This window comes from Terrapene carolina, unplaced genomic scaffold (assembly GCF_002925995.2).
Source record: "Terrapene carolina triunguis isolate 2854851 unplaced genomic scaffold, T_m_triunguis-2.0 Scaffold95, whole genome shotgun sequence".
Taxonomy (NCBI): Eukaryota; Metazoa; Chordata; order Testudines; family Emydidae; genus Terrapene; species Terrapene triunguis.
This window is the reverse complement of record NW_020664446.1, coordinates 3,997,521-4,015,743: the sequence shown is the minus strand read 5'-3', so window position 1 is coordinate 4,015,743 and position 18,223 is coordinate 3,997,521. Positions and strand designations below refer to the sequence as shown.

The 18,223-nt window shown below is 46.9% G+C and overlaps 1 protein-coding gene across 1 annotated transcript in view; it reads left to right on the top strand.

The window, feature by feature from the left end:
• Window positions 1–13,280, top strand: part of ARL3 (ADP ribosylation factor like GTPase 3) — a 34,454-nt gene extending 21,174 nt beyond the window's left edge. The window contains exon 6 of the mRNA XM_024213642.2: window positions 9,415–13,280. Within this exon, the coding sequence (XP_024069410.2) occupies window positions 9,415–9,462 (48 nt within the window). The 3' untranslated portion in view covers window positions 9,463–13,280. The remainder of the gene's footprint in view (window positions 1–9,414) is intronic.
• Window positions 13,281–18,223: the final 4,943 nt, after the last annotated feature.

Genomic DNA, 18,223 nt, shown 5'->3' with positions numbered 1-18,223 from the left:
TTTGCCCCACAATGGCTATTATTCAACCATGAAATACTCTTGAAGAAATAAAGAAATAATGCAAAAAGGAACACAAGTTTATATTTCAAATGTTTTCATGCATCCCCATGTCACCTCCTCCCTCTCCCCACCCGCCCGCCCTAGGCTCTCACCCACTTTGTTGCTTCTACTCTTTTCTCCAGGAGGGAGCTGTGTTGGCCCAACAACTGTAAACACAATTGGGTGTGGAAGAATTAAATGCTGAAAAATGAGATTATCAGCTTCACCTCTATTAGCTGAAAAATGCTTCTCTCCCCAGCTGATCCAAGTCTTTCTAGACCTGCCTGCCTCCTTATTATTGTCTGCTGCTTCTTATTTTGCCTTCAGATGTGTGCAGTGCACATGTGTGTATCTAGTAAAGTCTAAAACAACCTAGTACATGGAAGTAAAATCGTCTCCTGTGCTTATGTCCAGATAGCAGAGGGCAGGGGCCAAGTCATTAAGTATCTGCAGACTTAAATGTTTTGTTCATCACCCTAAACTAAGTGAAATGCATTTAGATGTGTGCCAGATAATGTCTCACTTTGTCACCCCCATTTTCTGGTACTGTAAAAGATGGCAGCTTATTACAGCCGTCATAACCCGCCCTAGAACTTGTAGAGTGAATAGCCATCCCCATTCCCAACAAGCTCAGAGAGGATGGATGGTCTTATGTTTAAGGCACTTGCCTAGAGCTTGGGAGACCTAGGTTCAAGTTCCTGCTCCACTCCAAACTTCCTGTGTAGACGTTGGCAAATCCCTTAGTCTCTCTATGCCTCAGTGTCCCCTCTGTACAATGGGAATAACAGCCCTGCCCTGCCTCAGAGGGGTGTTGTGAGGAGAAATCCATTAAAGAACATGAGGTGCTCAGATGTTGCAATGATGGAGGCCACATAAGTACCTTTTTTTTCTTAATGGAGATATCCTATCTCCTAGAACTGGAAGGGAGCTTGAAAGGTCATTGAGTCCAGCCCCCTGCCTTCACTAGTAGGACCAAGTACTGATTTTGCCCCAGATCCCTAAGTGGCCCCCTCAAGGATTGAACTCACAACCCTAGGTTTAGCAGGCCAATGCTCAAACCACTGAGCTATCCCTCCCCCAAATAGATATCTAGATAGGCAGACAGCACTTCACCTCCATGGCGACACAAACATCATCAAACCAGACAGCAAGAGGCTCTCGCTTTGGCCAGTAAACTTTTTGAACAAGACAACCTTTCTAGAAATACAACTAGAGCAAGGATTTTATATCTCAGTTTGCTCAGCTGAGGGAGGAGTATTTATCCTGCCTTAGCCTCGTGTCCTTTGGGTTTGTCCCATGAAACCACAGAGGCGGACCACCCCCTCAAAATGTGGGGAGGGGAAAGAACAACACATTTAAGGAGTTGGGATTAAGATAAAAGCTGTCATATAGGGAGCTATAGTTTAGATCCCTGGGCACTACTCTGAGAACTTCTCAGAGAATGTTGAGTTTAGTGACAGAAAAATAAATGAAGATGCTGGAAGCCAAGAAGCATGAGGTATTTAGAACGAAACCAAGAGAGCAAGCCTGCTGCCATTGCTGTCAATGGAGTATAGCACCCAGTTAGACCTGAGAGACGATACCAATGGATTTTGATAAGAGGGGTTTCTCCGGAATGAGTATGTGCAGGAACTGAGTTCATAGGGAAGGTTTGGTGAGGGCCCCAAGGAAGAACAGTGAGCAAGGATAAATAATGACAATAACCGAAGGGGAACCAGTTTGAAGGTCATTTAATTAGTTTAGTTGCTAGTGCCATGGTGTATCGAATTGGGTAGTTAAGACTGGGGATTTCAAGGTTAATGAGATTAGATTATGGTTAATAGAATGATATAAATTTAGAGAATTTAACTATTATTTGAAATAGGTTCGTTAATAAAAATGTTAATTAAGAAGGGAATCTGCGTTGTCATCTTGTCCTTTAACATTAACCTTTTGGGACTTGAGAAAGGTCACAGCAGCTTCCTTGGAAAGCCGTGACTAAAGGTGACTGGGTTAGAGGGAACCCCCGCAGGTTAGCTCCCTGCACCGAGCTGTCACCCACTGAGCTGCCAATACCACCACCTTGTTTCCTCTTCCAAAGAACAGTTTCATTGCCTCCTCACCCTCCTTCGTGAAGCCGTGGAAATATCATTCATTTTGTTAATGAGACTATGACATTGTTCAAAGAAGAGAGACTTCTATTACGCTTTGAGTGCATTTGAAGCAGACCCTTGCTTTGTCTGTAATTCAGAGCTAGCAAAGGCAGAAGGATTGTCTCTCTGCAGTAAAAACAACAAGAAGAAGAAGTCCGGTGGCACCTTAAAGACTAACAGATTTATTTGGGCATTTATTTGGTTTTTTACCCACGAAAGCTTATGTCCAAATAAATCTGTTAGTCTTTAAGGTGCCGACGGACTCCTCGTTGTTGTTGTGGATACAGACTAACACGGCTACCCCTGATACTGTCTCTGCAGTAGCGATTTGGATTCTGACTCACGTTCTGGCATAAAGACTCACCCGGTTTGCAAGTGAAAGCTCATGTTTATATACCATTGACAACTTGACAACGTAGCAGAATAACAGAGGCAGTGTAATAAGTGGGCTATGTATGGTATATGGTATGAGGTGGTAATTGGTTCTGGTGACAAAACACATGAAGGGCAGGGGAAGCAGTGCCTCACAACAGTGATTTGTTGGCATTTAGATGCTCTGGGGGATGCATTGTGAGAACAAAGTATCTAACTGCACTCTGTGTGTGAGAGTAATGTATATTGTGCCATGATCTTACAACACGGCAGGTAGACAGAGATGGGGTGGGAAGGGGCAGCCACATGTGTTTCATTTTGCTGTCTACCCTCCTGTTGGACATGCTTAATAAGAATCCTGATCGTTTGCTGGACGTGATTCATGCCTTTGGACCAGTCTGCATTGCACAGTTTGCTGCATCGTGGGACCATTTTATAATATCACTGAGATGGGACCAAACGGTGCGACTGCCCTGTAAAGGCTGAGGGCAGGTTCCTCAGAATGGTGCAGAGGGTCCTTAAAGCTGTCCTGAATGGGCAGTGGGGGGGAACCTCCGTTGGCATAATGCTGGAATGCATTGTGCGCTGGTCAGCCTCACAACAGTAATGGCCCCTGTGAGGCCATTACAAGTCTGTGGAAATTAGAGCAGCCTTTAAACTGTTCTAATTTGTGCCAGGGCCAGTTTGGCCCCAGGATTATGGGAGGTAGAAAGGTGACCTAGACCAGTGGTTTTCAAACTTTTTTTCTGGCGACCCAGTTGAAGAAAATTGTTGATACCTGTGACACAACGGAGCGGGAGATAAGGGGTTTGGGGTGTGAGAGGGACTCAGGGCTGGGGCAGAGGGTTGGGGTGTGGGGGTGAGGGCTGCGGGGTGGGTCTGGGAATGAGGGGTTCACGGTGTGGGTGGGGGCTCTAGGCTGAGGCAGGGTGTTGGGGTGCGGGAGCGGGTCAAGGCTCTGGGCTGGGGGTGCAGGCTTTGGGGTGGGGCCGGGGATGAGGGGTTTGGGGTGCAGGAAGGGGCTCTGGTTTTGGGGAGGGATTGGGGTGCAGGGTTGGGGCGTGGGCTTACCTGGGGTGGCTCCTGGTCAGCGGTGCAGTGGGGGTGCTAAGGCAGGCTTCCAGCCTGTCCTGGCACTGTGGACTGCGCTGCGCCCTGGAAGCAGCCAGCAGCAGGTCTGGCTCCTAGGTGGAGGTGCGCAAGCAGCTCTGCACGGCTCTCGCCCGCAGGCACTGCCCCCCCAGCTCCCATTGGCTGGGAACTGGCCAATGGGAGTGCAGAGCCGGTGCTCGGGGTGGGGGCAGCGCACGGCGCCCCATGGCCCCCACGCCTAAGAGCCGGACCTGCTGCTGGCTGCTTCTGGGGTGCAGCGTGGTGTCAGAACAGGTAGGGACTAGCCTGCCTTAGCTGGATGGGACTTTTAATGGCCCAGTTGGCGATGCTGACTAGAGCCGCCGCGACCCAGTGCCTTACATTCTGCGATCCAGTACTGGGTCGCGATCCGCAGTTTGAAAACCACTCGCCTAGAGCCACCTTTGCTTATCCCTCTTCAGCTGTGTTCCAGTCTAGCTGGGGGCTGAGCCCTTGTATTGTAGTATCTTAATATCACAGTTTGGCCCATCCACTCAGGCAAGGGATATTATAAAGTGGCCCCCGACAGTATGATGTGCTGCATAAATAGGCCCTGAGTTTGTTTTAAGACCAGTGTGCACAGGGACTCACCATATTTTAACCAAGTTAGACACACTTTTAAATTGCATTAAAACCCCATTTGGATAACAGTAGCTGTACCAGGGTGGACAAAGACAGGGATTGCAGGGGATAAGGAACAGCGGAGCTAGGAGCAGAGAGCCTTGTGATGTTTAATGTGGGAGCAGGGAGGGAATTGTCAGAACTGTGTCAGGACTACAAGATTACAGGCGTCTAAAAAGAAATTTACATCTAGGCAAAAAATGTGTAGCCACTTATAGCATGATGATAGAAGCAGCAGCCTGGAAATCTTAGGTACTGGGGCAGGATCTTAGCAGTGTGGACAGAGAAGAAAGTAACATTTGAACTAAGGAATATGCTGAAAACATCCAAGATGGCGAATTTTGAACTCCCCTGACCCAACTGATTATGGCAGACCCAGGTTTACCTGATGGGGTTAAGCCTCACTGCCCTCAAGGTCATGATTAGGGGTCAGAAGTTTGTGGCTGTGCCTGATCTCTGGTTTATCGCATCGGAGCAGACATCAGGAGGTTCCTGGGGGCGGAAGGGACTTGTTCACTTGTATTTGATATCTTATTACTTTGCTCTTGTAGCTAAGGAGCTGCTGGCATGGGGTTTAAAACAAGTCGAGTGCAGTCAGCCAATCCCAGCCTGCAGCAACCCTCCCCAAATCTACCAACACAGCTCACCTCTGGCCTGCTACCCCCGCTACTATTCCAACGCCTGGTCCGTCCTGAGTAGAGATTCTGCCAGTCATGCCACATTGCGTGGTGCTTTAGTGTATGTCTACTCTGCAGTCAGAGGGGTGTCTGCAGCATCTGCAGCATGGCCAAGCTAGTTTTGATCTCACTAGCTCCAATAACAATAGCCGTGAAGCCATGGCAGCACAGTCCCTACCAGTGCACCCAGAACCCTGGGTGTGTACTCTGTACTCAAGTGACTAGCCCATGCTGCTGCCCACTGCTGTTATTGGAGATAGCTAGTTCAAGGTATGGCTGCAGTCACACCTCTGTATTAGAACTGGAAAAGATTCAGTGAAGGGCAATAAAAATGAATAGGGGAATGGAACAGGAGAGATTAGAAGGACTGGGACTGTTCAGCTTGGAAAAGAGACGACTATGGGGGGATACGACAGAGGTCTAATAATTCATGAATGGGGTGGAGACAGTGAATAAGGAAGTGTTATTTACTCCTTCATGTAACACAAGGACCAGGGGTCACCCAATGAAATTAATAGGTATCAGGTTTAAAACAAACACAAGGAAGTACTTCCTCACACTACGCACAGTCAACCTGTGGAACTCGTTGCCAGGTGATGTTTTGAAGCCAAAACTATAGCAGGGTTCAAAAAAGAACTAGGTAAGTTCCTGGAGGATAGGTCCATCAATGGCTATTAGCCAAGATGGGGAGGGATGCAACCCCATGCTCTGGGTATCCCTAGTCTGACTGCCAGAAGCTGGGAGTGGACGACAGGATCACTTGATGATTGCCTGTTCTGTTCATTCCTTCTGAAGCACCTGGGATTGGCCAGGATACTGGGCTAGATGGACCATTGGTCTGACCCAGAATGGCTGTTCTTATCTTCTCTGATTGCAGTGTAGACATACAGTGTGTGAGTGGCCATCAGTCTCATTCATTCTTGTGACCAAAATTCAGGATTTGAATCCAGCTCTCCAGAAAAGAAAAGCTAGGGGCATCTACTGGCAATAACCCTGTAGTACCCCCAATTGCCCTGTCAGGAATCCTCCTCATTGACTGCCAGGCACAGGATACATTGCCCATATGTGGAAAGTAACCTCGTCACTATTGTTCCATGAGATGCTTTGCAGTGTAGTTTCTCCAGCGTTTTAGCCGACATGAATTTGTAACCAGGGCTCTGTGGGTTGAGGGGATTTATTTAATAAGGTGCATGGACTTTTTCCCTCAGTTCATTGTTTAGCATCTTTTGTATTGATGTTTACTAGCTGTAAAATCCAAAGAATTGTAATTCTCTCCCCCTTTATGGCATTAGATTTAATATCTGCTTGGAAAGGGAATATTACTACTGTACTCATGTTCATCCTTAGAATAACTGCTAATGCCAAAGCATACTGCTTCCGAAGAGTGCAAAGTTAGCTACTGTTTGTGCTTTATGTATTTTAGTCACAAGGGTTTAATTGCTATTGTAGGAATGAGGTATTTTTCATAAAGAGTCAATTTCAAATATGTACAGACAAGAAAATATAAGGACAAGGGAGAGAAGAAAAATTGCTCTCCTTATTTTTAAATCCTCTATGGGCTTGGTTCTGTCTTTCATACCCACCATTTTCTTCCCCCACTCTGCTCCCTCCTGGTGCAAGAGCCTTCTCCAGCGCACTGCCTGCCATCTGAAACAGCCTCCCTGGGTTTCTCCACCATAGCAACTCTCCTTCCCATTTCAAACCTTTGCTGAAAATGTGTTGTCCCATATCTATATTTTTCTCTTCCCTTCCATTGTATTTACCTCTCTGCAAAGCATGCTGGGATACCCTCTGTAGGAAGGATGCCAGGCACAATAAAGTTGCATTAGAAACATTTGAGGTATCTTTAGTGCTTGCAGATAAGATTATTTTATTCATGCCTCTGATATAGCAAACATGTTTTCCTACTGGGTCATGTTAATCACTACTCCCCCCCTCCCCTCCCCCCCGTGAACTAATTAGATATTAAATTTAACTCATTCTATAAATCCTGCTTTAAAAGTTAGGTGACCTAGGTTTGGATTTCAAACCCCGTGGAGTTCACCTTTCGTCTCTGAGTGCTTTGTCATTCTTTTGCCCTCGTTATATGGTTGATGCAGCTTAGGCTCCCGGCCATGGTAAATCCCATCATAAACTTGCTTTATGACCCTCGCCTCTCTGGTGCTCCAGTGGGCTGGTTTCCCCTCCCTGAGCTCCCTAATGGCACCAGGCCGAGTTTTAATCACTGTAAATTCAGGTTCTGGTCAGATTAGCTGGGAGATGGGATGCGCGGTTGTTGTTTTGCAGTGATGTATTGTTTATGGGATTACTGTGCTGAATAGCAAAGGGTGTCAGCTGATATTTATTACTTTAAGCTGTCTCAGCTGTTCTGGTTCAGCAAGTAAACCTACATTCAAAATGAATGAGGGACTCTGCTTGCCTTGTATGCCATGATGTGTGCAAATGTGATTATTGCTTCAGACGCTGGTGAAACAGAAATCATTCTGGGAGCATTTTTTACCCTTTGCAAGCAATCATGCAGATTTCTAAAGAACGCAACCGAGCTGAGGGCTTCGACATATCTCCTTCAAGCTCCATTGTAAACCTATGGCCTCGTGTACCTTGAGAATCTCTCTCTAAAGTGATGCGCTTTAAACCACTCTATTGATTGCTTAAAGCATTACATGTTTTGCACATAGGTTATACATTGTTACTGAAGGGAAAACACAAAGCTACTGGGCCTTAAAATGAATCTACTCTCGACTTTTCCCATTTGGTCAGAGGATTTCTGACAGTTTGTTGCACACACTGATCTCTGCTGCAGTACTAAATAAAAATGAAGAAAGCGACCCTCCCTGAGATTAGACCCATTATTAGAATTAGGCCTCTGTGTGTGTGTGTGTGTGTGTGTGTATGTCCCATTGTAAATTGATGCACCACTGGGTTTGTTTTATCATTTAAAACTGCAACAAGGGCCAGTTTAGAAAACCACTGGACCTCTTCCGATAAGAAGTACCCAAGGGGACAGCTACCAGGGTAAATTTCTGTTTCCAAACTGAGATCCTCTGTGCTCCTGATTAAGCCCTGAGGATTCAGTGTCCTCTTTAACACCTTCTGTATGCCCACCAACTTTCCGGCTAAGAGCTAGACAGGACTCGATTCAGAACCAATCTATGCATTTCTTTTCTTCACCGAAAGGGATTGCTGTTGTGTGCCAACAACACTCTTCCATTGTTATATGCAGCATAGTTGTCGCCATGTCAGTCCTAGGCTATTGGAGAGACAAGGTGGTGAGGTGATATCTTTTACTGGACCAACTTCTGTTGGTGAGGAGACAAGCTTTTAAAGCTTACACAGCCCTGAAGAAGAGCTCTGTGTAACCTCAAAAGCTTCTCTCTGTTACCAACAGAAGTTGGTCCAGTAAATTAAAAGATATCCTCTCTCCCATCTCGTCTCTCTTAACAACACTCTCGGGAAGATCAGGCTCTTAACCTATTAGTCCCACTCTGTGCTGGCCTGAGAAGTAAGAGAGCAGGAAATGACATGCAGCCCTGCCACTGGACAAAGCAGAAAGTTACTAGCAGGCTGATCAAATATTTTTAAGGTCTAACGACTTTAAAGGTGTAGTAATAGTCAGCAAACTGACTCTACGAATGACCCACTGGGGCTCCCTGTCCTCTCTCTGCTGCCCCCAATCCCATCTGCCCACTTTACAAGTCCAAGGATGGATTTTCAAACCTTGGACCTGAAAATCCAGCTGGCTTCCTCCTGCTTTGAACATCATCTTTCATACTAACTAAAGACTCTGCACTTGGACTCTAGGGGGCAGTTTAGAGGGTGCACATGGCTGACGAGAATCCAGCTCGCGCGCTCCTTGTTGGGTCAGCTCGGCAGGGCTTTTAGGTCAGCCGCACGAGCAGGTAAAATGATGCTTTCTTTGCTGGAACATTCCCTTCACAGATCCCAACTTATTTTATGGGCAATGAATTTAGGACTCCCAGCAGCCCTGTGTGGTAGAGGAGTGTTATCATCATAGATGAGGAAGTCTATCTATTTAAAGTACTTATATGGCCCCCATCACAGGTGCATCTGAGTGCCTTACTGTCCTTACTGTATTTCTCCTCCTAACACCCTTGTGAGACAGAGCAGGGCTGTTATCCCCATTGTACAGATGGGATCTGAGGCACAAAGAGACAGGAAGTCTGTGGCTCAGCAGGTTATTGACCCGAATCCCAAGTTAGCACCTAACTCTAGGGCCAACGTCCTCTAAAATTGACATACAGGAAGACTGAGTGACTTGCCCAGGGCTTCAGTAGTCCATAGCAGAACCTGGACTTGAGCCTCGATCTTTTTAACGACAAGTCAATCCTAACGCAAATATGTTTTCCGAATGACAGCTTGAGGATTCCTTAGCCCCTTCCTTGACTAACGTGCCTTTCTCTGTGTCCACCTTTTGTCCGAAGGACGGCATGAACTGGGTCTGCAAAAATGTCAATGCAAAGAAGAAATAGCCCCCCCTCCCGAGCTGCATGGAAATGGAGGAGCTGTGGAAGCTGAATTCTATCCTGGAAGCACTCGTTTGCTGCTTTCTGACCAAATGTTTTTTCCATCTGTGCCGAGCTACAGCTGTTAAAAAAAGGGAACAACAACAGTTAAACCCACTGCTGGAATTGGACCTTTACCTGCTCTTTAGTACAGTTATTTTTCCCAATAAAGGAATTGTACTTGCCCCCCCTCTGTATAAATAGTATTAACTGTCTCCACACTCATCTGGTTAGAAAATGTGATTTTAAACAAGAGGAAGCTTGTGATTCAGGTTAGAGAATTCCAGTGGGCTAGGGGCTTGGGCTTTGGCTTCTGCAGAGCCACTCTAGTCACAGCATGCCCTGCCCCCACTGGTTCCACCGTCATCCTGGCCATTCTCAGATGGCAGGCAAAGCTTTTCCCCAGTGACAAATCAGGTGTTGTTTCGGTAGCAAGTGTGGGTCGTTAAAAGACGCATGTCATTTTGTATAAGGTGGGTAGAATTCTCATGTCATTCCTTGCCCCCGGTAGCCCTAAAAAGAACCTTCATCTTAACCAGACACAGCAGTGACACCGCACCCCTCCCTAGAAGTGGGAGAGGCGCATGTATGTATAACCCAAGCTCTTGACAGTTTGAAGGCAAGGGGGTGGGGGGTAGCTTTTCCTCCAGCTAAAGTAAAACGCAGGCCACCTCACGCTGGCATATATGCGGTTATCCATGTTCAGTGCAAGGGTGGGCGGTTATATTTTTGAGAGTGGCCTTAGTATTCCACAAACCCTGGCCATCGAGGTAACTGTGCAGCGAAGCTCAGTTAATTCCAGGTTTCAGTTCCTAGAACAAGGTAAAACCGCTCCCACTTTTTTCTTTTTTGAACACACAGTGTATTTTCTGCCTTCTCTAAAATCGTTCAGTTCAGGAGGTGCACTGGGGCTTGTGGGGTGAAAATCTACAATTGCTTTGTGGTGGGGATAGCTTTCTGCAGTTGATCCTAGGTGTCATGAGGCTGGAGCCATGAAACGGCCACTGTTGGAAAGAATCTCCCAGTTTAGAATGACTCCCTTGTATGGTTAGGGATTGGAATAATGGCAGATGGGAAGCGGGAAGGAAAAAGCTTGCCCTAAGATGATGATTCGTTTTCCCTTGGCTGACAAATCCTACAGCTTCTTCAGTCTAAATGGATGTGTCAGAGGAGAGGAGAGGGGAGAGGAGAGAGGAGGTGCTAACTGGTAGGAAGGGAAGGGTGCTTGTCATTTCTAGGTCCCCAGTTCAAATCCAGCCCAAGTTGACAGGGACTAAGAGTCACTGGCCCCTGAAAGCAGCTGCGTCCAGTGCAAAAAGCATCTGCTGGCTCTCAGTCCAGCTAGTTTTTAGCATGCAGATTTACAGATTGTTTAAAAAAAAAAAATCCACCATCCTGATTGGCAGCGTTGCCTGCAGCCTGAGCATGAAGGCCAAAGAATGACCACAGCCGTGCCCTGCCCTCTCATTGCTAGGAGACGGCTTGGCGGGCAGTGTGGGAAAAGGTTGCCCTGCCTGTACCCTGGTGATCCTGCTTTCTGGAGAGCCAGAGTACATCTGTCTCCAAACCCAGAAGGAGAATGGTGTGGAGATTGAAGTGATCTAGCCCCAGTTTAAAAACCAAAAGACTGGGGAATAAAACAGGCTCAAGTGAATTCCTAAGCGATAGCTAAATACGCAAAGGGACATGGTTACAGCTTCGTGCAGAATGAGCAAGGCGGCAGCATAAGACATGCAGGCAGATCCGTTTAAAATCAGCTTGTTCAGTAACTCTCACCTCCAGCTGCAGTACCTTACCCGGAACCCCAGGAATCTTTGCAGCACATGTTCCCAGGGGCTACTCGGAGTAACGCATCCCAGCATGTGTCTGAAAGGTCGCGTTTGCTTTGTTGTTAATGCATCCGCCTGCTGTAAACAATCGCAGCTCTCTTACAAAGAGCGAGGTTGTGCTGTTTAAGAGGCTAAATGCAAAGCTTCAGAATATGGGCTCCCAGCCTTGAAATACGTCACCTTTGCTGCATTGAAAGTGTAATGTTTCTGAAATGCTTCCGGACCCCTAAACGTCAACAGTTTAAAAAAAAACCCACACTCCTGTGACCTTAGCTCCCTGCCACTTTAAAAGAGCCTTGAGTTAGGCTCTTCCCTTCTCTTTGATCACGTCTTTAACAAGCAGAAAAACTATACTGCCGCGTTTCTTTTCAGCTAAGAAGCAGTTGATAATGTGTGTCGCAATGAACTGTTTGCATTTGAAAAGATTTTCTGTTTTTTCCATAGTCAGACATATAGACACTTGGAAATTATATTTTTTTAAATTTTTCTTGTAGTCCCAACGTTGAAGGGGGAAATTGACTTTATTGGTCATTGAGTCCAGAAATGGCTTGCTGGATCAATAGATATATATGCCTGCATGTAGAGATGCTTGCTTACATCTTTGGTGCGGGCATCTACTCACACAATGCTCCCTGCTAAAATCCAGGAGACACAAGTAATCAATCCGTTCAGGCAATAATGGAGAGAATGTGATAGTGTGAGGGGCTACCAGAGTTTTATTTCCATGTGTGTAGGGGAACTTAAGTAGATCATCCCATACTGATGACCATAAACTTTCCCTTTGTGGTAAACAAGCCTCCATGCATCCACCGGGTGGGAATTAAAAAGTACTTGAGAGACAATTCACCTGCCATCTCTTATTTTAATATATTTACAGTCCATTCAACCCTGATCAGCTAAGCAAAGCGTCTCTCCTCCCTCAACACCACCTGTCTAAACACAAAGCATAAGACGGGTTACAACCATCCGGAACACCTGCCATCGTTGGGAAAAAAAAATCTTCATCGCACCGCCAGGGTCACATTCAATTTATGCCAATTATGGTGTTTAGGTTTTGTCCTTCTGATTCTGTCTGCTTTTTCCCCTTTTAAGGAAGTTTCTATGGAAACAAACTGTCTCATTGACATGGGTGGAGCTTATTCATAGATTTTATAGCTTCATAGATTTCAAGGCCAGAAGGGCCCATTACGATCATCTAGTCTGACCTCCTATATAACACAGACCATTAAATCCCACCCAGTAATTTCTACATCAAGCTCAATGACTTGTGATTGAAGTAGAATCTCTCTTTTAGAAAGACGTCAAACCTTGATTTAAGGACTCCAGGTGACAGAGAATCCACCACATACCTTAGAAGGTTGTTCCAATGGTTAATTACCCTCACTTTTAAAAACGTGCATCTTATTTCCTGTTTGAATTTGTCTGGCTTCAACTTCCAGATAATGCCTTTGTCTGATAGATTAGAGAGCCTTCTGCTAGCTCTGTCTGGGTTCTTAGAAGGGGAAAGATGGTGTAATGGTTAAAGCTCTGGATGGAACATCAATAGTTCTGGGATAACACTGGCTTGAGACATACTAAGTTCTCCTTTTACCCATTTTCCAACTATGTTCTGTGCACATTCGGGATTTTTGTATTCTTTCTAGTTGCAAGTGATCACTGTGCTTTCGTTATTAAATATATTTGTATGAAAATAGCACCCACTAGCCTCATTCAGGATCACACCCCATTGCGCTAGGGCTCCGTACAAACCATATACAAAGATGCATTTTCTTTCCCTGGAGAGCACACAGGCTAAGCTGTCCAATTCTGTCTTATTTCAGGATATAATCTGGCCCATCCACGCTCTATAGTTTGTTCCTTTTTTGAATTTGCTCAAAAGGGGTATTTGCAATATTTGGTCATGTTGTAAAATTCAGTGTATAATTTAGATGTCTTTGTCAATAAATAAAAATTTAGTAGAAACAAGAAGTCAGTGTTTTGAAGTTATACTTTGTTTTCAGCCAAGGTTTTGGTGTTGTGTTGGGTCTTTATTTTTCAGACCATCCAAAAGGAAGACTTCACTTTTAAAGGATCCTATTATCTATAGAATACCTTCAGCATTTCAGCTCTGCCTCTTCTCGTCAAAGAATTAGACATTAGGTATTAGTAGAATGCCTCACAGTTTTTGAGACAAGTCGTCTTTTCCCCCTGAAAAACGGTGCTTTATCCAAAACCAACATATTTTGCAAAAAAACCCTGGCATTGGACTTCACTGGGTTGTTGTTTTGGGGGACGGGGGGTGCCAAAGATGCACTTTAAAAAAAAAAAGCTTGATGCTTTTATTGAAAATATCAAAAAGATTAACACTTTCACCAACAGTTTGGATAATGTTTGATCAAAATGATTACAAAGCAAAGTTTTGTGTGTGTGGAAAACCAGAAAATGGTTGGGTTTCAGACACTTTGAAATGAAACCAAGTTTGACATTTTTGGCAAAACTACTGGATTTTACCTCTTCCTACAACACTACCCCAGGCAAACGAGAGAGATCAGCAATCGGAGCTTTCTAAAACGTTGAGTGTATGTTCCCTCTACACTCAGGATAGCTAGCAGACTGGCAAGCCATTGGAAAAAAACGATAGATGGTCACACCATTCTTTTTTTATTTTTTTGGACTGATCCTTGATATTTTTAAAGCAAACTAGGAAATACCGTCACATCTCGTTTGCCTAATGGATTGGATGTGAAAAATATTTCTGTGACAAGTGAACACCCCAGGAGTTGTCTGAGCTGTCACAATGTTATATATTGTTTCTCCCCCCTCCCCTCCCAATTCTCTGCATTTCCCCTCTCCTGTTTCTACTTACAGTAGGCCTTGATGTAATTTACGACAGGTCTGCGTGTGACCTTGCATGTGTCTGGTATAGCGAACCACAGCTACCCTACATGCAGAAGCCTTGCTGTGACAGTTACATGATGAATGTAGTGCTCTAAAAGGAGTTGAATGTATTGGAGGGGAAAAATAAAAAACAACCCAACAACCCATAGGCTGAAGGAGAAATAAAAGCACGTTTTCCATTGCTGTTTAGCCAACACGTCTCTCTTGTTTACACCAGGCCTCTATCCTTGACTAAAACCTTTAGCAGAATGTGGGACTCTTTTGGGACTGGCGTGCTGGAGATCTCACTCTCCCAGCTACATCCCCAACATCACTAAGCAGACACCCCGCTAGAGCAGCTCATCTACGGCTTGCGGCAAGCTACCCAGCCAGAATGTTTGTCTGTAACAAGCTTCCAGGCTGCTTTCAAATAGGTCCCAGCAGCTTTGCCCACTGAGCTGCCGCGCTGCTACGCCAACCAAGTAATTGCAATTAAGATTTTTTTTTTTTTGGTATGTGGAATTGGGCTCATGTTGGAGGCTTTTGATTGGCTCGCAGCTAAATCGCAGTTTAGGGCTCAGTTGGCTGCATTTAGGGTTGTTGTGGGTTTTTTTATTGCAATCTGTTTGCTTATTTCCCTTTCCAGCACTGGTAGGAAACTAAACTCCAGTAAAATCTGCAGTCAGTGTGCGCTGAAGCTGGAGTGTGGCTTTAAAGGGTGTCTGTGCTCAGAACTGTGTGTGGGTGTGTGTGTGCAGAACAGTGTCATTGTGTGTGTGTGCGTGCTCAGAACAGTGTGTGTGTGTGTGTGTGTGTGTGCGCTCAGAACAGTGTGAGTGTGTGTGCTCAGAAAAGTGTAATTGTGTGTGTGCTCAGAACAGTGTAAGTGTGTGTGTGTGTTTATATATACACAAACATACCCACACACATGCATATTTCACATTTAACGTGGTGGTAGAGATGTCTGTCCCTGATCACCGTAATGAAAGGAAATCTGACCCTACAGAGGACTCGCCGGTACTAGATCTTCTCTTTGTACAGCACCATGACCCACCACATGACAGTCAGACACTACAGTCATGCACAGAGTATAAAAGGATAGCGAGATATGACTCTGTATAAATACTCCAAAAAGAAAGGAAAACTGTAAAGTAACTTAGGGCCAAACTCTGATCTACATTAGAAGCTGTCAGGGAACAGTCTACAACTAACTCATCCAGGGGAGAGATGTTACCCTCCTGGCCTGACCTTATGATATTTTTTGTTGTGCTACTGCCAGCCAGCAGAGGGAGCACAACCTGAACCCTCCTACAACTGGGTGGAAATTGACATCCTTCAATGGTGCTCTTGTCAACAAAGAAAAACCATTTTGGCTTGTGCTCCAGAGGAGCGTTCTTAACCGGGGGCGGAAAAACGGTGCTTTCAGAATCCGGCAGCTGGCCTGCTCACTAACACAGCCTACAAGGAATACGTCACCCCAATTTGTCTCTCCCTCTGCTGGCTCCCCAGTGAACAGAGGCCTGCCCAAGATGGTGGTCCTTTGGTTTTGGCCCCAACTATCTGAGAAATCACCTCCGTGGCGAAGAGATCACATGATGGCTTCGCTCTGCTGGAAAAATCAAGCTGTCGGTAAATACGGGCCGACCGTCCGCCTTGTGTTCACAACTACATGCAAACCCATTTCTTAGACTCATCTATCTTCGGGTTTTCTACCACTGCCCATCACCACAGCAGCGGGGTGCCTTCCATGTAAAATCAATAGCAAAGTCCCTCGTGGATTTTCATGGGGTCTCTGGTACGTCTCCCTTTTTGGGGGTCAAAACTCTGCTTGGGGTACAGTTTTTTGGAGGGAGGAGGGTGATAGAGGCTGGGAATAGAAGGGGGCACATGAGCTTTCCTGCAATAACCCCAATGCATCAGCATTCTCACACTTTAATAACTTTAAGCTTATTCCTTCCAACAGGACTGGAAGACAGAGATTCGTACGTTTCCTTCAGTACCATGGTGATGGGCCACCTTATGACAACCTAGACAGATTTCAGGCTTCTGACAGTCTCCCAAACAAGAGCGTTATACAAACGATACTGGAAAACATGAATGCTCCTTTAACGGTAGCTGTTTGTAGCCCCAGGCTCCGCCCCATTGGCCCTCCTTCTTTACAAATGCTTGGGGATCCTTTCACGCTTAAGTCGCGAAACATTATCGGGGAATATATTTGGGCAGAACAGACTACACAGGTGTCAAAAGTTCTACTTGTTCCCTGGCAAAGCCTCGTGCACATGCCAACGTTTCAGGAGAAAAACCACAGATGCCTTTGTCTGCTCCACTGAAATCCTCTGGGCTGCAGGAACCTCTAGAGGCTTTAGAAGGAGAGAGATTTTGCTATAAGATCAGGAGCGTGGTGGTTGAGTGAGCGTAGCCATGTCCCCCTCTAGTGGCCAGCTAAGGGCCTGCTACTTCATTGATGAGTGACTTGTTTAGCTCGAGTGGCTGGGCCAACTCCCATTGTGGGAAAACTCCCGCTGGCTTTAATGAGAATTAGCTCACATGGTCAGTCCTGACGGCCCAGGTCTCAGCTGACAAGCCATCGTGAGCCATCCCAGAGACAGGCAGCGAGAGGAGAAGCAACGTCCCCCCGTCACCACCAAGAGGCAGCAGCTCCCCTCTCCTCCTGCAACTGCCCCATACATCATGTATTTAGGATACAAAGGCGGCACAAGTGGGGGAGATGGCAGCTAAGTAAGAGTGCTGCCATGAAAACCAGCCCCTCCTTTCAACAGGTGCTGTCCCAAGCGGGTTTCAGCTCCGTCGCTACAATGGGGCTCTACAAAGCAGGGCTTCTCCTGGCTAATGCGCTAGTCCAAGGCAGCTGTCTCCCTCCCAGCTCCCTCCTGACCCCCCAGATTTTATGTTATATTCTCAAGCGCCTCCCCCCAGCACCTGTGAGGCCAGAGACAGCTCGGTGATATCCTAGAGGGCTCGGAGACTGAGGGGATTAGGCCGATCTGAGGGCTGGGACGGGGGGAAGGGGGATGTGGATTAGCGGGGCACACAGGGCTTCTGCTGTTCATTTCATTCATTTTAACGTGAATTTACTGCTGATGGGCGAGTTCCCGGCTGGCAGCCCCGAGCCCGCAGTCCGCACCTGGGAGCACTGGGCCAAAGGCCCCGAGCCCACGGCCCAGGGCCAGCGTGAAGACAGTCCTCATGGCAGACACATTGGGTTCAATCCCCAGTGTCAGCCAAGGGAGCAGCTGTTGCACCTACAGAAGGGGAGACGCTGTCCCCGCTTTGCTGAGTCTTTTCCTCCAGCACCATCCCCAGCGGCTGGAGCAGGGAGCCCCAGAAAGGCTGTTGCTTCAGGCTAAGAACTGCAAGCTGAACACTGCTGCTGGCATGTGCTTCACCCTCCCTGTCCCTGACCACTGCCCGCCCCCCACCCCTCTGTGTGCTCTTCCTGCTGCTGCCCTGCCCTGGCCCGGCCACCCATTCGGCTGGCTGTAAGCCGGCCAGTCCTGGTGTTCAGGGTTTGTCCCCTGACCGGTCCAGATAGAAAACTGGTTGTGGGTTTGTACCGAGCATGGGACGGAAGCCGCAGCTATTCCGAAGAGGGCGCCGCTCCACGCCTGCCGGCACACCCTTGCACCGTGTGGGCGGGGTCACACCAGCAGGGGGGCGGGGTCACACCATTCTCGGCAGTAGCGGAACGTCCAGAGTTCTGGGGATGTCTCTGTTGCCACCCTACCGACCACAGCGCTGGGCCCCACCTCATGCCCCCTGGCATCTCATCATGCCCTGCCCAGTGATCTAGTCCACCCACCTGTATATCGCAGGCCACCAGCACCACCCAGCCCCTGCACACTAGACCCAGCAACCGAAAGCAGACTAAATACTGCAGCCCACAGCAGCCTAGGCTATGACATGCCACAGGCAGAGAATAGGAGGGCCTGAGGGGCACCAGAGCCTGAGATCCCCACAATGGCAGGGAAACAATTACATGAGATACACCTAGATAATCCTGCAAGTGATCCTCACCCACACGC